The sequence below is a fragment of the Lepisosteus oculatus genome, chromosome 7 (genome assembly GCF_040954835.1).
Source record: "Lepisosteus oculatus isolate fLepOcu1 chromosome 7, fLepOcu1.hap2, whole genome shotgun sequence".
NCBI lineage: Eukaryota > Metazoa > Chordata > Actinopteri > Semionotiformes > Lepisosteidae > Lepisosteus > Lepisosteus oculatus.
In genome coordinates, this window is record NC_090702.1 from 30,566,087 (window position 1) to 30,587,632 (window position 21,546).

General features: G+C 34.1%; 1 protein-coding gene across 1 annotated transcript in view; it reads right to left on the minus strand.

Annotated features, from left to right (window-relative positions):
- Positions 1–17,086, minus strand: part of pdzrn4 (PDZ domain containing ring finger 4) — a 62,453-nt gene extending 45,367 nt beyond the window's left edge. The window contains exon 1 of the mRNA XM_006642890.3: positions 16,763–17,086. Within this exon, the coding sequence (XP_006642953.2) occupies positions 16,763–16,831 (69 nt within the window). The 5' untranslated portion in view covers positions 16,832–17,086. The remainder of the gene's footprint in view (positions 1–16,762) is intronic.
- Positions 17,087–21,546: the final 4,460 nt, after the last annotated feature.

Here is a 21,546-nt window from a genome sequence, read left to right on the forward strand (position 1 = left end):
TGTGCTGTTTTGATTTCTCAGGGTTGAGAATACATTATACAAATCTATTCGTTTTCCAGGAAGGATGTTAGTTATTTTGGCAGGAAGCAAGTGATTATGAAAAGGAGCACACAAATTAAGGGAAAAAACATAACAAAAATGTCATTTCATTGTGCCACAAATTTCTACTCTGTGAGTCTGTGATTACTGATCAGCCACTCACCCTTCTATCAACATGATGTGCTGAGCTCAATACGGTATGACAATATTAGTTACTAGAATGAAATGATATCCCTTTTAAAATGTACAATTTCTAAAATTTAGAAATAATTAATCTGCAGTTATAAAGACAGCTAAAAGGATAAAACTGGGCAACATGCCTCAATATTTTAATTATAAATATAACCCACGTAGCAACTAGTAATTATCAAATGGCTGTAGCTCAGTGTTAATTAGTTCAACTAAACACCATACCAATTTCAGCATTTAGAGAAGCAAAAAATCCTGCCTTGTTACACTAGGCATATATTACAAAGATATAATGTGCTGTGAATGTCCCTGCAGCTAACAAGTGTCTCTCTGTAGACCAGCTAAGGATAGCATATTACAGTGAAGTCTATTAATGAACTACTTAATAATAGAAGGGCCTAACAAGCAACATAACAACAATTAGTTTTTATATATGGTTTTGTTTTACCATCGTAACATAATTCAGAAAAAACCCTTAGGAAAAACATTTTCATTTGGGGAAACCCTTTTGAACTTCAAGATTATTCCATACACAGTATTATCAGACAAATGGTTATTTTAAATGAATGAAAACAATGCCCTCCATATCTTCTTCGGCATCAAATTGCAACATCCAGCACAACTGTGATCTCATCACTCTATCAGTGTTTCAGAAAACTGAAAACAGGTATGTCTTTGGATTTGTACATTTTTCCATATTTTTTACACCTTGCAAACCTGACCTGTCTTCTGATAGAGATATAACTTGGAAGAAATTGTAATGAGTTATAAACTTTAATGTAATTTTTCTGTGTTCTTGTTTGTGAAAGTTTGCTTTGACTTTCTCTACTATGTCTCTGTTTGTTGATGGCAAAGAGGTGTGTTAGGTTTTGTAATATTTAAACTGTTTGTACATATTTATGAGTTAAAACAGTCCTGAAGATGTGTTTAATCTGAGTTCAGTGTTTTTAAAATTAAACAATGAATTACTGTATAAAGTAGTTAATTTCTGTTTAAAACAACCTTTTCCTGACATCATTACAATGTGTGCATTTCAAAACCATCATATCTACACTGGAACACCTATGTATGTTTATACTCCTGTTTTTGTAGGAGATAAAAAAGCAAAATAACATTTTTGTATGATTCATAAAATATGCACATGGCTTTTAATCTACATAGTACATATATTTTAACAGAATGCATTTAGTCAATCCAACCAACTATAACTTCTTTAATAAAGCATCAATCATTTTACATGCAAAAAGATGAACTGTACAGTATACAGCATATGGTTTGGAACTAATGACAAAATACAAAAAAGCAGTTTGCATCATGTGACATACAGCCTAGACACATCTACTTAACTAAGATCTGTAGGTCCCTGTTATTTTTTTTCTATAGAAACCCACAATTTTATTTTTGTAAGGGATACAGCTTTAACACAATTCATTGCTTTTGTTTTACCAAGTGACAAAAATACAAATGGACACTAATTTATAGAAAAGGAAGGCAGTGTTCAGGCCTCAAATGCATTAAAATCACCAATTTTTTAGAAGCCCACAGGGAGCATGTCAATATTGCCTGTACAAAACTTCACCCTTAATTCAGCTATGGATCTTCACACTAATGACCATAATGAAACATTCTTTATGTGAGAGCCTGTTCATTTATTTTCATTCCTGTGAGAGCCTTCTGAGACTGCAGCAGCAATCGTGGCTACTTACTATTTAATTCCCAGCCAAATTTATGGCCAGATTAAATAATGGATACAGCCTGCCTGATGCCGGGTACCATTGTGTGAAGTGTCTTCACAGAATCATTATACTTACATTAATCTTTAATCTGCAATTAAACAATCAGTTCTATGTAAAAGATAGCTGCAAACAGCCTCTGTGAATGTGTAGCAGACAATATATCTTAATAAGGAAAAAGGGGACTGGCAATTAGGGCCAAATTCATCACTGGGCTCAGTTCAGAGAAAGGTTACTTAGGGAAATCAAAATGTGAAATTGGGCCAATTGACATCTGTACATGTATTAAGTTCTACGCACCTGATGGAGGGTAATGGATGAAGGTTTTAGACATCAGGACATGAAGGATGAAGGTATAGTTTATCTGATCAAGCAGGCTTTCACAGAAAGTGCAACCTGCTGCGAATCGTCTTTCTCCCCAATTATGAGTTCAGTTCATGCCTGTAGCAGATGCATAATTGGAGAGCTAAGCTGCCAAGCAGGAGCTGGCACTGCAATTATTAACAGGTAGTTTGGGGCCATTAAGGTGGCAATGCCTGTCAATTGCCTTTTCGGAAGCCCTGTCATGAACAGATATTACCTCATTCCTATGAGCGCATCAACTAAGGGCTAAGAGCATTGTCTATAGCATGAAAAACTTTCATTCTGGCATTTTTAGGGAAAGATCAGATTAATACTTAAGGTGCCAAAATTTGGCAAGGAAAAATGCTCCATGTGGGGCGAGTGTAACATTAGAACCAGACCAAATGGCCCCAACAATTGGAAAGCAGGTGGGCATCTGTTTCGGATTCACCCCGTGTTTTATAATTAGATAAGCGCAATTGCTTGGGAATGAAGCGTCTGTTCTTGTGTGATTTTTATCTAACAGATCACCATGATGACACAGGCAGGGGCCCAGAAATCAAGACACTTGGAGAAACCAATAAAAAATATGAACCATATGGCACCTGAAAACAATGAAAGTGTAAAAGCACAACGTGGCCCTTTCTGTACTGTGACCATGACGAATGCAATATCTCAAAGCTTCATTGTCCTTGGTCTGTGTGTTTTACATTACTATGCGTTTTGAGTGATATTTACAAAATGAATATTTGAAATGTTATCCGAGTTAAACTACAAAGACTAAAAATCAATCTGATGATTAACAGAAGGATGAGGCAAAAATAATATTGTTAATTCTTCTTCATTTAACAATATCTTAGCTCCATTGTAAATATAAACACCTTTCTTTAGAATGTTCTAATACATTAATTTATGGGCACTGTAGTACTTAAAAATAACTTAGAATGTTTACTGAAGAAAACTACAGTACTTGTCTGCTATTTAAACTACAGTATTCATTTCTTATATTAGCGTATACATAAAATATCTAGCAGTTGACACAACAGTTTCACTGTACTGTAGGAACTATTACATGAGTACATCTATAGAAAAAAATGATAAACAATGAACACTTACTATTTATGTTTTCTGCTTATTTTGCTGGAAAATCAGGATGTTTAGTGGATTGTATTTTTTTTAAATGGAGCCAATCATAATGAAATAAGCCTTTGTACAGACTGTTCCCACTGTTTGTCTCATTAAAGCATCTGGCAAGAAAATGTGATAGCCATTATCAATAGGGATAATAATGGTTTATTTCACTCAACATGGACATTTTTGTATTATAACTATCGATACATGAATATTTGTAGGAGAACAAATGCTGAAGATGGTGTATACATGTTATAAAAATACTTATCATTACCTGATCTATGTTGAATACATATTCTGATAAACTTAGAATTATGCATTCTGGTAATGTAAGACTTTGTAACTTATAATTAATAGCAATTACAGTACAACATTTAAATTAATTTGATCTTATTCATGCATTATTCAACATGTAAATACTTAATCTATCAGCGTTTATATTACCCAGACTACAATGAAGTTTATGTATAGGAAAACATCATATTAAAATACACAAATTCTTTGAAAAAGAAGCAGATACTGTATTTATAAATATGAAACTTACTACAATGTTCTGAATTTTAACATGATAGAGCAAGGTACTATAACATGAAATAATTAGGTGTTCTGATTGCCAATTGTTAAGGGGGTAAACAGTACCTTGCTAACCATAATTAAATCTTAAATTAATACACCTGTTCTCTGTTTATGGCCCTTAACATTCATTTACAAAAATCATGAGTGAATTCTCCTGAGTAGACCAGATAGTTGCCCCATTTTCTAGTCATAAAACTTTCCCTTAAGCCATTTTTTTCTGGACGTGGGTTGATTGAGCTGGCAAGAGAAAACTATAATAGAATTGCAAGTAGAGATATTTCTCTTTAGATGGAGATTTTGCATTCCCTCTGCCTGTGCTAAAACATGTGCTATCTCTTGAGAGATCTATCTGTTAATAGAATCAGGATTGTAGTCCTTATGAAACACCATCCTGTTATGTTTACCACAGAACACCAAAAGTGATTAACATCAGACTTCAGGCTAAAAAATGTGACAAAAGCCAAATAGTTATCAGTTATTAAGGCCACTCTTCCTAAAAAGCATATTGACAAGTGTGTCAAGATTGGCTCTCAACTTTAAAAAAGAACAACAAATAAAATTCTCATGTGGAGTTAGGATAGCGGCATGTTCTGCAAATTCAACAAAACATTTCCAGACTTTAAGATCTGTACGATTAGCTATACACACTCTTAAATTGTTTGATGTAAAATCCCCCCCACAAATTTATGAAAACATCAAATTAAAACATAAAGACTCAAAATCCAGACTCAAATGCTTCTTCGGAAGTGCTTTAACTTAATTGATTTGCATTTATCCCTACACTCAAAACCCCTTTTTTCTTTTTTATTGTACTAGATTGTTTTATCTCCTACATTGGTTTTTTTCTTACTTTAAAGTACCTTGAGAAGCTACTTTTAAAGGCACTATATAAAATAAAGTTTACTAGTATTATTATAAAAGCAAGTTGTTTAAATAAGCTAAAATCATCAATAAAACAGAAGTACTGAAGAAAAACAGTAGTTTGTTAATCATGCCTTTTTTCTTAAAGGAGTTTTTTTTTGGTATTGCTGTTATTATATTTCACATATATTGGCCCTCCTGCTTAATGTGCAATGTATTACTGTTTCATCTCAAACATTTTGAGAGTACTTTTTCCATAAAAGCCATACAATTTCTGGGTTGTGTATCAGTATAAGTTTAGTGCCCACATTTGTTAAGAATAATCTTTAGTATAAATGTACACTGTAAATAAGGCTTAGCCTGAATGGAAACCTGTGAAGGAAAGATTAACAAGACTACCCTTTTCAATTATAGATGTACAATATACAAACAGGCTACAGGTATTCAACACAACAAAAATAACTTCAAATAGGGCAGCATAGTGAAGCAATGGTTCTGGACTTGTAACTGGAACGTTGTTGGTACTGTATAAAATCGAAATGCTGATGGTTAAACATTCAGAAGGAAATATGGCTCTTTATTGGCTGGCAAGTACACAGCAGGAAAGATGGGAATTTTGTGGATACAGGGCTACCAGATTCCTTCAAGAACTGTTTTAATAAGATTCCCTGATCAATAAGACACTGTAGGAGCAACTGGATGAACAAATGGTCTGAAAGAAGAAATATAAACCTTCCCAGAATATAAGACGCACACAAAAATTTGGACTTCTAAATAAAGGAAAACGGAGAGGAGTTTAAAAGACAAAATGCAAATAATTTAGTAGATTCCCTCATATCCAGAAGAAATGGGGTTGGGAGAAGAGTTTCGGATACAAGGATGTTTCAGAAAGATGAGATTAAAGCAAACTGATGACAAAATGTCACCTAGTGTAAAGCAAAATGATTAGGACAACACCACAATGATGAAATCCTTTCCTCCTCATGAAACATTATCCAGGCACAGGACACTTTGAATTTAAATGTTTAGCATTATACTGTAGGTGCCTTGAGAGCTTTAAACTTTATATATTGGTTGTGATCGGGAAATCACTCCAAACTGCCTTTCAGCCTCATGATTTCCATGTTGTTCAGCACACACGATCACCTCCTTCTTGAACAAAAAGCCTATTTGTTCATTTTGCATAACTAAAAATGAAGGCAAAACGTTATAATTTCATCACAACCACTTGCCCGAAGCAAGCAAAATGGCAGTTCGTTACATTACGTGCAAACAGTTCACCACTGTAAAAAACTCTGGTGGTAAATACTGTATGTCATTGACCAGATCAACATCTGAATTATTTTTACTTGCATTCAAATGTAGCAATTGTAGCACCCTGAACTTTGGGGGAAAAAAAGTTTGGCTTATATTCGGGTAAATTCGGTACTGTACTAAAATTTGTTTTGCCACAGCAGTCAAGTAAAAAACCAAATACTTGCAGGGTATATATACATACACCCTTGGCAACACAGACATATTTTGAATAGGTTAGGAAAATAATTACTACTATAATTACAGGATACAGGATTGCAGTAAAGTTTGTGGATGTATATATATATATTATTCTAAGACTAACATACTCTCACTCTCACACCATTCTCACAGAAACATACTATGAGAGTCAAGTCATTCATCAAATATATCAAAGCCTTGCATCACACATCCAAAGACTATATGTAAGGAAAAATGATCCAAAAACCCTCTGAGTAAAAACTCCTCAAAATGGCTAAACATTGGCCACAATTAAAATGATTTTATTTAGGGTGTGATGTGATGTGGTTGATGTTGTACCTTTTAATACAAATTATGAAAATGGTATATTCTAGAGAAATTTCAAAAGGGATGGTTCCAATGCAGTTATGAGAAAAATTCACATAATTTTTTAGATGTAAAACATATACAGTATCTGCATCACACAGCAGACAGCGGGAAGGCCACACAGATAAAAACACTGCAATTGAGGATAAATGAAACAATGTTTGATGAACTATAATGAAATAATGTTTCAAAGTTAAAGGAAGATGAAAAGGCAAATGGAAATTGTATTAAAATTTTACGCAGATCTTTACTAAGGAAGAAAGTGAAAGGTTACAAGACCTTGGAACACTAAAGAAACCGGTCTGGTGGTGTTCTACTAGCTTGTTACATTACATTAAAAGAAAGAGATATTCATGAACCGTTAGAAATTGTGACAGTAATTCAGTGTAAAACATAAAGTTGTCTGTACACTAACAGAATCACATGGGGTGATGAAAATTAATTTAGAAATAACAGATCTTATTAAACTAAATTTTTATATAGCTTTGAAAAATGAGAACTTACAATCAATAAAAGCATTGTTACAGTGCATTAATATTTTCATTTCTTAGAAAAGTTCCTCATCAGAAATTATTAAGGTAAACAATATGGACATCCAGTGTAATGTTAAGGCTGTTACTCGCTGCAAGCACCTAATCAACCCTAAGCGCTGCCGCACGAGGTAACTAATTATCCCCAGCCTTCTACCATCCACTTACTTCCATTTAAACCCTCACTTCACATCACAGTGTGCCCGGTATTGGTCTCTCTCTCTCTGGAGTTCATACCTCGCCTTCGCTAAAACTTTTCTGAATGGAAACCAGGGCTTTGAACCTGAACTCGTCCTTAGACCACAACTTCTAGTTCTCCCTCTGCTCCACACAGGGTCCAATTTATATTAAGGCCGGCCAGGCCTAACATGTAATACAGTACATACATCTGTATTGATAACTGTTTAATGCAATCAAGGAGTGTACAGTATGTGCTCAAATTGGATGATGTAATTAGTGGAGTTTCACAAGAAGTTTATTATGGCCACTGCCCTTCCTAATTTACTAAATATTTTCTACAGTAAAACTGATTTTTAGCTACAGCAATATTTATTTCTATGCTTGTTTTGAACACAGATTTAATCTTTTTAAGTTTAACTACAGTAAATTACTTTTTTGAGAGAGTTAATCATATTTCCTACAGGTTCATATAGCCTCAGATATGTTATTTGCTTTTTCATTAAATGAAATAAACCTGATATTACAGCTGTTGTCAGCTTAAGTTTCTAGCACTGGCATAAAATCAGCCAACTATAATTTGCCTTCACCCAGCAATGTAAACTGAATCTCTGAAATTATTTGGCTTTGACAGGGATTAATGTCAAAGTACTGTTTAGGTTACTTAGAGTTACTTATGTAACTTAGAAGAAACTTGTATTGAACCTAGGCCTAAAAATAATGTTTTTTGCTTTTCTGTTAATAATAGAAACCATGCTTTACCACTACTGTAATGCAAATGATTTTCCCTCCAGCTAGCTTTGTTGGTTATTCATTATGTTCCTTATCGTTTCTTTCCAAAGGCTTGCTGCACGAGCTGAAAGCGCAGAGGTGTGTCAAACACTGCATCGGCGCCTGTCAAATGCAGCCTTATCAGACCAAGCACAGAGAGCTAAGGGTGACCTGTGGAGTGACACCACAGTCCTGCCTTCCTGGACCCATTGTCCTTCTGGTGCCCCTTGATCTTTGTTCGCTTTGCTCCATCACTCATTCCTCCCCAGTGCCCTACATACAGGGCTTTCTTCCATTTCTGTAGGACATGACCAGGGAAGAGAGCAGCCCTCATAAAGGCCTTTGTGACTTTTTCCCTTTCCAATCTGCAGGGATCAAATGGGAAGCCCTATTCTGACACCTGCCTTCTCTATAAATGTCACCACTGATATTAAAGCCAGATTTATTCAAGGTGAGCCTTGAAGACTATGTCTAGTAAATGAATGGCACGGAGAAAATATTTTTTTTTCTGATGTTATCTGATATTACTGGCTTTCCTCAACCAATATTACTATTGACTCACATATGAAAACTGAATTCATAAATTTTCATTTTTAGTAGGTGCCACCTGCACTCATACTCCACCTAATAAGGCAAATAAAGAAAATTTCAGTTTCTCCATTTCTTTTTCTTGATTTTACAGTTAAGTAAATTAGGGTCTTAGGCTTCTGGTTTGATGCTCTCTCTTTTGAAATATCTGATTTTGAATTCCTTACCAAAAATGTCACTTGAGAACTATTTCAAAATTATTACGTTCTCACTCTTCATCCAGTCTTGACAATTTTACACACAGCAAGATAAATAACATAGTCTGCATTTCTGTCAGGTTTAATAGATGAACAATATTTAAGCTTGGTGTACATTCAGCTCTTTGGATTATTGTAAAAAGTACCTTTAAATAAAATGTATTATTATTATTATTATTATTACATTTTAAAACTCTTTCTCATTGAAATGTAGACCACATTAGATAATGTTGTTTTATAAACAGCAATGTTTTATAATGAGGACCCAGGGTACCTTTTAATATGACGTTTAAAGTACTTTTATTAACAAGGGAAAAAGCAAAAATAAAAAGTAACTAATTATCACTCAGACTGTATACTAAAGTTCTTCACCAGATAACCTTGAGACAGGCAAAATTTACAATCACCTCATTGTGGCTAATGAAGTGTAACTATGATCACACAAACACATAAAGAATCACATCTATAAGATAAGACATTAGCAATTTACCAATTGGACATAAAGTGCTTTGCACAGCTCAGCTTCACTCTGAAAAGAAAGGGGTGATTTTTCAACACAACCAGTCAATTTTAATTGGACCATAAGCCCCCCCTTAAATAATGATGATTTAATGAGGCTTCCTTCTGCTTTCCTGAATAAAGCTAATCAGTTGAGGTATACAAAGCTAGACCTACTGGCTCGTACATATTTTCATTTTTATTTAACACTTCGACTTCATTTTATTCAGATGGGTGCAGGGATATGTTCAAAGCCCATCAAAAAGATGTTACAAGTAGCTTCACCCACAATGATCATGCTGCACTGCATTTATTGTGGCTAAAAAGGTTTCCATTTATGATCAAATTAATTGTTAAATTAGATATAATCCAATTCATCTTCATATACTGTAAATAGATAATCTAAATCTTTAAGAAAGCGACTTGCAGTTGCTTACAGTATTTCAGAATATGATCTTTGTTAATTTATCATTAAATACAGTGCTTATGGATGATAACTGACAATGAAACTACTGTACTATCCTCGTCTGGTAAAACTCGCTACTTTTCGTAATTTTTTAGATTCCACTTAAGCACAATCAAAACCTACTAACTTAAGCTTAACAAGCCCCACTAAACTATCAAGTATAGTCAATTCCTCCACTGAAGTATCAGTGCACGTAAAGCTGAGTAGAACAACAGTTCTTGACAATAGCATATATATATATATTTGGAATAAATATATGTATAGAGGAAGGGGGCATTTAGCTCTTCAATGAAAGGAAAATACTGTATGTAACACGTTAGAACATTACACATGCACCATTCCTGAAAGAAACATGTGAAGCTGCCACTACATTTATCAGACAGCTACTAGATTGATGTCTCTAATATATTTTAAAGATAAGACAAGATAAGATTGGTTATCAGTCTATACTGTAAATAACAGTAAATTCAGCCTCCTTGGCCATCATTTGCGACTTACATTTTTAAACCTTCATTGTATTTTGGATATAATTAGATAAGAGTGTCTACAGTATATTAAGACCAATTACTACATAGAACAAACTATCAGGTTACATTTGTAAATTGTATATTAATGCATAGATGTTTTATTTATCTATATTTGAAAGGACAGAATAGACATTTAAAACTACTGCATTCTATGAGCATTTTAATGCTGTTGTTTTTGATAATAACCAGAAGTGAAGTGAGTTGGATAAATACATATTAGTATGATAGGTAATGGAAATTGTAGTCTTGACAATTGAATTCCAAGATATTGCACAACTATTGCTACTCAACCAATAACTAATGTATTAGAATCAATATTAGTGAAATTTAAAAGTACTAGATATAGTAGATTAAATATACAATTTTTGTAATAATGTACTACAATTAAGTACGTGGGACACATTAGGAATGTAAAAATAGGGTATAAAAGGTGTTAGGTTTCCTATCTTTCCTATTTTAGATCTAAGCATTATTCAATATTATTTAAGAATAGACACATTTCAGAGAATAATAAAATTCATTTTGAAAAGCCCTACAGACTAGGTTCAGGGCAAAGGGGTTTGGATCTATAAAGGTCAATGATACATACTTTGGGATAGAAAACTGTAGAACACGAAAAGGTCAATTCATCAACTCCCTCAACTTCCATTCTTCTGAAGATTTAATAGACTAGCTGATAAGACATAGTGGGTACAGATTTCACCATTCATATTTATGACCATTTCCAGGACATACCTCTTCTAGAGATTTAACCTGGTTATCCATGTGAATTATAGTATAAAGTGTAAATCTAGCACTGTCAAAGAAAGGCTTGGAATCCTTTTTCTAGGCTGAAACAAGTCCCTGCTGTAAGTAGCAGTATAATGCAGAGAATTATCATAGCAGTCCAACTGAAAGAAAGGCATAACACCTAAATTGACCCTATCCATGCAACCAAGTCATTATGTTACGTCGTTAAAACCTGAGCACACTGCACTGATCAAATCCCAAAGGCCACATTTCTAAATAGCATTTTTCCACTACTTGAGTATTACATTTTAGCCAAATTCTACATTGTACAACAGAATAAGGAGATTAAACCGTATGAACATTTAGTGGTTTGGATCAAAATGATCAGTTGCATTTTGTCTTTAAAACCTGAATAAATACAAAATCATTATCTGCTCATTAAAACCCTTCATTTAAGATGCTTGAAATATAAACGGCTTCGCTTTAGAACGATAAATGGCAAGATTAAACTTTAATATTCACCCATATTTATTGCCAATGCATTAAAATGTTGAACACTGACACATTTTCACCCTTATTAGCAAAGAGAGAGAATACAGGAGATTTTGAGCAAGATCATCATAATGAAAAAGACTATAAGATATGTCCCTAGATATTGACAGTACATTTGTTGTCATTCCATCTTAGAAATAGTTCCAAACTCTAGATTATATTGCAGTGTAATCTTCCTAGTAGACACAAAATCAATCAAGGAACACGTTTTTCTTTTTTCTTTGTTCTTTCCTATCAATTTTAATGGGCGAAGAACATCATTCACAAAAATGTAATGGGACAAGAAGATGGATGAGTACATTTGTAGCCAACAGTCACAAGACAGAAAAGCTTCTGATGAGATAACATCGGTGGAAAAGGTTCAACTGCACAGGTCTAGTAAAATACTCCTGCAAGACAGATTCCAAAAGGAATATGAACATTTGTGTAGATGGTTAATCAACACAGTAATATAAAATTACAATGCATTTGTTCTTCCCTCAAACTTTTGTGCAGAATGATGTGCCTAAGGTACCACAACAATATAGAAAATTAACAGAATTCTGGTCATAGAATTCAGGCTAAAATCAGGCTGTTTCTGATGCCTCACTCTTTGTGGCAATGAAAAAAAAAATCAAATTTCATTTTCAATTATATATGTCTTTTCTGTCATTGTTTTCATCATCTGTCAGAGCGGCACCAATAAAGGTCACAAGGTGCTTTAATTTAATTTATTTCCATAAATCTTATTTATGATGGAAACATGTTGCCACAAATATCACAGAAATAGGAATGACAGTATTAAATAGAAAAAAAAATATTTTTGTAATTACTGATTTTCTGTTTGACAGCAATTACTCCTTTCAATTTGATTGCTTTATAACTCAACACAACTAAATTGTTTTTACGTCAACGCTTGTTAAGTACCACCATTACACTATTATATACTCTATATATTAACAGTTAATATTGTTATTGTAAACAGTATAGGACCAATCTCTCATCCTACAGTTCAGTCCCACATGGTGGAGACATGCCAATAAATATTGTCAGAAGTCATAGTACTCTATTTTCTGTTTATGAGAGCACTGTAAACTTAGAATGGTGATTTTACAGAATATAAATCTGTCCCATTTATTTTCATCAGTCTATTATTGGTCACTTCTGTACTCTATTGGCCTGTTTGCAAACTCAAACTCATCATTCATTTATCAGTGTGATATTGTTTCTGCCTGTTAATGCACACAGTCTAGTCCAAATAGGATTTTTTAAAAACTGTTGCAATTTAAACACCGTGCTTTCTTGAACGCCATGACAGGAAAGTGTTGAGACAGAATGTTTCTAATTGGGATATTATGATATGAAAATGACAAGTGCTCAAAAACCTGACAAGAAAAATAAAAAATGGCACACCATTTTGTAAAATGTATTTACAAAGAGCTACAGTAGCTTCTAAAAGAAGACCTAGTTCAGGCTGCTATTAGCCCTTTCCAGCTCTGAGCATTAGTGTAGCCTAGTGGTAAAAGCACAGAACTACCTTGAATAGTCAAGTGTCACTGTGAACAGAAGATTATGAATCTCAGTTTGTCAAGTCATTGACTATAATTCAGTGAACTTTGCTGGATCACTCCAGCACCTGCAGTCTCAGTCAAGAATATAATACATTAAAGATTGCTTTCAGGAAGCAAGAATAGTTATACTCCAGACATTAGACAGTTCAATATAAGTGCTATTCTCTATAGAATTGATACTGAATCGATTTAAGGTATTTTCAGGATTCATAAATGTAAACTATCTCAGTGCTGAATAAGCTCATTACTGAAGAATATGACCTAAATCATCAAAGCCCTTTTGAATCTGAAACAGTCTACATTGCCTTCCACATAGGAAATATAAAAACCTTTAATTTACGTGAATCATTTATTCAGCTTTTAGATTTTTCTCTATCAGAGTGTGAAATGTAAATTATTGTTTGAAACAATACTTAGTAGAACCTTCACAATTCTTGATGTTCTTACATCAAGTAAGAACTTACATCAGCAAAGACCCACTTTTGCATTACCCATTAATGGGAAGGTAAAGAGATAACCTGTGTGTCCTCCTGCATAGTTCTTGCTCTCTAGAACAAAAACTCTGTGTAAAGGCTTGAAAGTGTAGAAATCTGGCCCTGGACTTGGACCACTCCTCTGACCTGAATTGAGTGTATTTTTAATATACAGTACCTGTGTGTGCCTTCTTTGGGATTTTCCGGGAACGGCCTAATGGTCACAAACTAACACTCATCTCAAACCTTCACTGAACTGTACTGTCTCTACAAATGTTTCTATGAATTACATTTGTTACAGAATCTGTAATGAGCTGTTTCTTAGAAACTGTAATGTGTTATATTGTTTAGTTATCCAAATGACCGTTATTTATGTTTTATCTCAGTTCCTGGATAGGGGCATATATTAATAGTCTCTACAGTTGACTACCTTAAAATATTTAGACTAATGAACAAGAAACGTTAAGAAAAACAATGAAAAAAGAGTCATGCAGCTTCTATATACCTCTGTAATGTCTACAATTTCCTAAATTGTCCCAAAAACCATTAATACTGTATGCTTAAAGGGTCAATAATGTTACTCAAGGGCCTTAAAACATTTCCTTACTTCCTTTTGAAAAAGACTAATGAGACAAATGATTGAGGAGTTAAATAATTGTGATATGCAGTTGAAATGAAAGCACAATGAAAGTGTGAGATTTGTTAAATGCAAAATCACTGCATTTCTTCCTTGGAAAATAGACAATAAAATAGAAGTTTCAAACTTTTGGAATGGGTTTCTTCAAAGTCAACTGAAGGAGAGCATACATGTTAAACAAGTCATATTACTGGAGCAAACAATATCACTAAAGTCATAAATCTTCTCAGGGTAAGGGGTCAGGCAGTCAGGAACTGTGTCGAAATTGTTCCTGGGTGTGAAAAGCAAGGTAGTGTGTGGATAACCATCCTCCACGACCATGTCTTGTTCCTCGGTCCTATTGCAATGCTGACTGTCATGCTGTTAGACTTGAAGCGGTCTTTTCAATTTACAAGAAACGAAAGACATGTATTTGGAACAGAACTCCAATCTAGGAATTACAAGACCATAACATAATGCTTGAGCTTGCTCTCTCTTTTTCATTATATCAGATCCATCCACTCATGCTTAGGATCACAACTTAGAAATGTAAACAGCACTTTCTGCTCTGACGGCAGCTGTTGTTTGCTGCATGGTCTGACATTATGGTGTTGTACCTGATCAGACATTCCCCCTGACACTCTGAGGTAATTCTGGCACGGACCTGCCTGCTCCCTGGATTACTCTTACTTTAGAAGTCGCAATGCTGTTTTCTCGTGATATCTTATCTCTGACTTCACCCAGGCAGTAATAGGATGCAGAACTGGGTGCTGATGTTGTATTACTTTAGTGCAAAATTTGAGATTCTGTCAGTGATTAAGGGGGACATTATCTGACATATTTCAGGGCAGAAACTGAAAGAACCAGCTTCTTCACAAGCATCTTTTACCTTCAGGAAAGTAATACACCACAGATATACCTCCTAATCTCTAGCAGTGCGTTACCTTTTGCCAACAAGAGAAACAAAAATAAGGATGTGCTCCTTTGTTGTGGAAAACCAGAGAATCCATTCTATCAGCATATAGAACATGGAGGAGTTCTATGTTACTGCAACAACTGCTGGATTGATTCTTTGTGATTTAACACCACACAAAAGATGCAGTTTTATGTGTCCTATAATTTAATGTAGTAAGATAGTTCATTAAGTAAATGAGTTTACTGTCAATAATTTGACAGTCAGGCAAAGAATTTATGCTATCAAAATGAGATATTTAGATGATAGTTTGTAGGTAAGTGTCCCATCCATATAATTTTTGGTATTATACAGGTATCTATTAATTTCATATCATGGGATCATAACCACCGTTTTGAGTTCTCAGTCAATAAAAATTGCTAAAAAAAGCATCGCCCCTGGCAGTAATTAACAGTGTTAATCTTCTTTTTCCTCTCTGTGACAATAAAAGAGACATTTTACATTTAATTAATGCACAGAATCATTTTATAAAATAGCTAATGAGGCTGTGATCACATTACCATGAAAATGTTCATTAACACTGCTTTGGAAGAGGCTGTTTCATGTGTAGCAAATCTGCTCTATAATTAGCCCACTGTGAAATGAATCACGTAAGAGAAACTCTAAAAGAGAGAGTAAGCTGTGGGCACTTAGCTACTGCTGAGCCTGCAGACCACCAGCAATGTTAGGAACATTCTGTTCACAAAATCAGTTATTAGGTGCAGTGGCAGAGTATGCATTCCTACTGTATATAAGTTTACTGCTAACACACACTTCTTAATTTGAAAATCAAAAGAGCAGGGAAAGCTGTGCTCCATTATCTCAGTAAACACAAAGTATCTCAACACCAAATCATGAAACCATCCTGAGTGTTTTAATGAAATGACAGAGCAATACAGTTTATGTGTACATGATTAAAGTGCCAATTTAGTGTTACCAAACTGAGAAAAAAAATCCACTTAAGCTATTCTGATTCAGAATATTTCCAGTATAATGAGTTTTAATGTGTATGATCAAAACAGAACAAATACGAGTAAACACTCAAATGTAAAAGAAACATTAATATTTTATAGAAATTATAAAATAGCATAAACTTTAGTGCTGGCACAGCTTACAGTGTAAAGCAAAATATGTATTTTTATCATTACAACTGTAAGATATACTTCTGCTCAAATATTCTTGTGACAATCTCTTATATGTCCAATTCTTGATGGTAAAGATGCCACAAGTCCTCAGACCAGTGCTGAAGTGAGGACAGTATAATCTGAAGTCGGTTAAAACTGCATTGACATTCACTGCTCTAAGACAGGGTACAATCTCTCCGGTAAGCAACTTAGATATGATAGTAACATTAAAAACTATGTCACAAAAACGACAGACTGGGAACACAAGCAATTTCACTTACCTGCGCAATTTCATAGAGCAGCTTGTAGTGATCCTCTCTTTTCTGTAAAGTGCACAGATTGCAGCCCATTATAGTCAGCACAAAATAGCAAGGCTTCTAATTTCCCCACGACTGATAGGCAATTGAACTGACAGGGAATCACCCTCCAGACTTGTCTACAGTTTCTCATCAGTCACTCTGGCACAGGACACACACAGTCACACCAGTGTTCACTCGAAACAGAAGCTGTCCCAGTGTGCAGCGGCACGCTCTTTTCTTCCCCTCTCAGTATCACACACACTGGAGTTTTGACTCAGTTCATGGCAACACTCCCCCTCCTCTCAGCTTGAATGCACATGACTACACAGATTCCAGCTCATGAATAATAATGGAGTGTCATTGATTATTCATGACATGAGACGTTAGCAGGGAGGGGTATCAGAGCACCCTCTGATAACCGCCTGGCAATCACTCATTAAGGATCTTTCCAGCATTGTACAATACACTTTTCTTTGTGTAAGCACTACCTTGACTTTAAAGCAGATTGCTCTGCTGCATGAGAGAGATTTTGTGTGGATTTTCCTCAGCCAGGGCAATTCTCAATGGTGACTGAATCTAAGATATACAGTATGGCAAAAAAATGCTGTAAAGGTAAAACAAGAAGAAAAAAAAACATGCAAATGTTAACATCTGTTAATGTATACTGTTTTACTCCTTTAAATGTGATATTGTACATGTGAATTAATAATAAATTATTGGGAAATGAGATTAATAAAAATCATACAGTTGGATAAAATTGTTTCATAATTCATTTTTTCCTCCTCAGAATACAACCATTGCAAGATATAAAAACTGGAAAACAAGAAAACTTCTTTATAAAGCAGGAAGTGGTGTAACGAGCACTTAATGTTAACAAATTGGGGTTTTGACTAACAACACCCACATGGTACAGAGACAGAGTTAAGAGTACATGAACAATCATCAGCTGGCTATCGGTCCTCCCTCCTGGGACGCAATAATCCGATTTGCTGGGCCTTAATTTTACTTAACAGTCTGGAGGGAAGCCAAACCACTACCTTCATAAACGGCATCTTTACATTAATACTCAGTGATATTAAAGATCCCTAATACTGTCTTTTAAGTTGCCTGGCAATATCAACTACATTTAATGAAGTGTCACTTTTAAGTCAAAGAAAGGCAATATTTGATCAAAACTGCAATGAATTTTATAAAATGTAAAATTTAACGTGTAACATTTATAAGATAATGTTACATTTTAAATCTTGATTGTACAGTTCATTTTCATCTTTAGTACACATAAAATAAAATCTGAAAAAAAGACATTAACATTGCAATATCACTCCATTAACTTTATGAAAATATTTGGATTGAGATAGAAAGCAACTCTGCTGCAACCTTGTTCAGGCAAGGTGTAATGTCTGTCATTAGATATTTTAAAGCAGATTTTATTACACACTTGCTTCACATTTAAATATAATTTTTGGGAAGTACCCATTGCTGTCGATTGGCCATGCTTTCATCTGGATTATGTATTTGGCTCGGATGTTGCAAATATATCACTGTTTATACAGTAGTAAGATTTATTTAGGAAACAAGTGTTTCTTCTTTGGCATCAACTGGTAAATTGACATTAAAGTGGATTGTAAATGTGTGTGGAACACTCATAGAGCCCCTGATGTATTTAAACAACTCCTCCTGCACATTCACCTCAGACCTGAAACTGCAGCTACCCAGCTGAGTGAGTGTTCAGGTTTTTCTAAAACTGGAACAAGTCCAGGAGACAGACATATCCAATAAACATTTGTAGGGGAATCAGTGAATTAAACAATCAAGAGTATCAATAATTAGAAAATATTGTATTATTTCTAAGGTACTAATCCTAGGCTTTCTACATTGTACAATGTTATTTACCTTCAAATGGGGTTTAAATATTATATGCATCACCTCATAAAGTAATAAAGAAACGTAATTCATATTTTTTTCTCAGATTTGGTACACTAAATCAGCTGTGGGGAAAATCTCAAATAGATATGTATGACATGTTCAGCCAAAGATGAAAAAGGGAGCAGGATATTTGCTATGAGATTCTTCAAGGTGGATTTCTTGAAGATGACAGAAATCATAAGATAAATTTAAGCTACAGTTGTAAGTATAAAAACGTAAAACTTGTAAGCACCAACACCTTGTGCTTCTATGTCCCACAAAATACAATGTGCATAATCTGGGTCAAAGTTCAAAATCACAAATAATTATATCTCAGTATAATGAAATAGGCACAACACTTTTTTAGGGAGGAAAAATTAAATTAAAGACTACACATAGTTTTTCATTATGACATTATTCCTCCATACATCTTATGACATCCTTCAAGACCTTACATGAACATTGTTTTTCAAATTAGGAATTTGGAAATTGTTTTTCCAATGCTTCAAGTTTAATAAAAAAAATCATATTATGTAGGGCATAAGCTAACAAAATACATTTTAAACAATTGTATTATTCATTTAGCTAGCATTTCCCATAAAAATAAAAGCCATGTCTTTCAAGTGACCACATGTCATATTGTTCTATGCAATGGATAAAAAGTAACTGGGATAATAAAAAAATAATCTTAATGATTATTAGAGACCTTTCTCTCCTGTGAGCAACCTCATGTATCTGTGACATTTCGAGTGAAAGTGTGCATTTCTGGCTTAACACAGATAATGTGATATCCTAGTTTCGAAAGAAAGATTTTCCATCTTGTTGAATGAGGAAATGCATTTGGGAAAAAAAATGTAAGAAATGGCACTCATAACACTTGGGAACAGCAGACTTTGTGACCCTGCAATTTCTCCAACAATATCAACATCTATCAAGGCCAGAAGCTATGACTAAAGTAATAGGGTAAAGCTACCAGGATAGAATTTTAATCTATACGTGAGCATAGTCTTCAGAAACTACAGTAGTTGTGAAGGAAATACTAAATGAGGGTAAAGGGGTTTCTAAATTGCTTCTTAGTTGATTTTCTTGGTTACAAGCTACACCTTGTGTCATATCTTCACTTAAACTCATTTTGCTATAGCATGATTGTAAATTAAGTCATGCACTGTATGCTACCTATTTGAATTCACAGCCATATACTTTATCCTTGCTGTCCCACCTTGCCCTTTTTGTTTCTCTCATGAATGAGAACAAGTATCCCAAAGTCATTTATCATCAGAATGCCCTTTGCCATGTTGAAAATGAAAAGGTCTTACCTTGTGCTTCTGCATTCACCTAATAGGCCGAGTGAAAGGGACCATGGGAAAGTGATTAATTTTAAAATGAAAGTACCATTTCAGGATTTTTGAATTCAATTTCTGCCAAAATGATAACTGAATGCACCTACACCTGTAATGCTAGCCTTGGTTCGCTGGGGTGTGAAATTTAAAAACACAACTAAGCTGTAAATGATGATGCCTTCAAAGCACAGCAAACACTGCTCTGTGTGGATTGAAGGGCAAATGTAAAGTATAAGACACAAAAAAAGTTTGTATAAACTCTTTTAAAAGCAGAGTGTGTTGTCACCTACAGCCAGATTTACTTTCATGCATATCATCTACAATTAACCAGAGAGCTGAAACTCAGTTATGAAACCAAAATAACAAAAGTTAAACATTTTTACAGCAGTTGGAATTTTTCTTTTCAACTACTTGAACAGTGGAAATAAAAATCTGAAATACTTTCACTATTTTCCAAAGAACGTCTGGGGGCAGTCTTTTAATGTCTGCTTATTGTTCTTTTTACCACTTATCACTAATTGCTTAGGTATCTCTGAATAGAAGACTGATTTAATACCATTTACCATTTAATGGTCCACAAAATACTGCCTATAATTTTATGAATGCATAATGACTGCACAAAAGGACATATTTCCTGATTTTAAAGCACTTATAATTAAATATATTGGTATTTTTGAACATGTACTGCCTAGTGGTTTATTAGAATCTGTATTTAATTCCTGTTTGGACCACCAACGGCACTGGTGAAGAGTGCAATTGTTCGTTGCCTCAAACTGAATGCTTCATGCATTAAATATGCATTCAGATATTAGAATTATTTTTCTTTTTTATCGCTAATTATTTACAGCAACTCTATATTTCAGTTTATAAAGACATTATGTGCCATATTTATTAGTTTTCTCTGAAGGGAATTAAAACCTATTGTTTGTTCCATAACGCAATATAAACAATCTGAAATAACAAGTGATGGTTCTCTGCATGCGAATAAGACCAAGCATTGAAATATTAGCAATTAAGTAGGCTTAATTTCCCTTGGGAAAAAGGAATACATTTTGCTACAGATCTAAAGTTGAAGAAATATGTTCCTTTTTTGATAATTATAGCAGTGAAGTTGTCTTTATTTTTACGTAATTGTATTAGAATCTGCCATAACACTCACCAGCAAAAGCAGTTGCTTGGTTATAATTCTTATTTTTTGTATCAGACAAAAAGTATAGTCCTGTATAGCTGCAATAAACTAATTTAGGCTGACTATAGAAGAAGTGACTTCTAAAACTTCTGTGTTAATAAAAGATAAATGAGAAATATTGCTTTAAAAGTAAAGAATAACTATTACACTAATGCACATGGAGAAAAATAGTATGTACCAATACAGTATGTGTGCAGCCCTTGTTTATGTTCTATGCCACCCTCTCTTTCTGTTACATGTTTTAGTATTTTTCTGTATATTGAAAATGGTACCTGATATCTTTCAGGAGGCTTTTTTTCCCCCTATTTTCCCCAAATTCATCGACACACAGA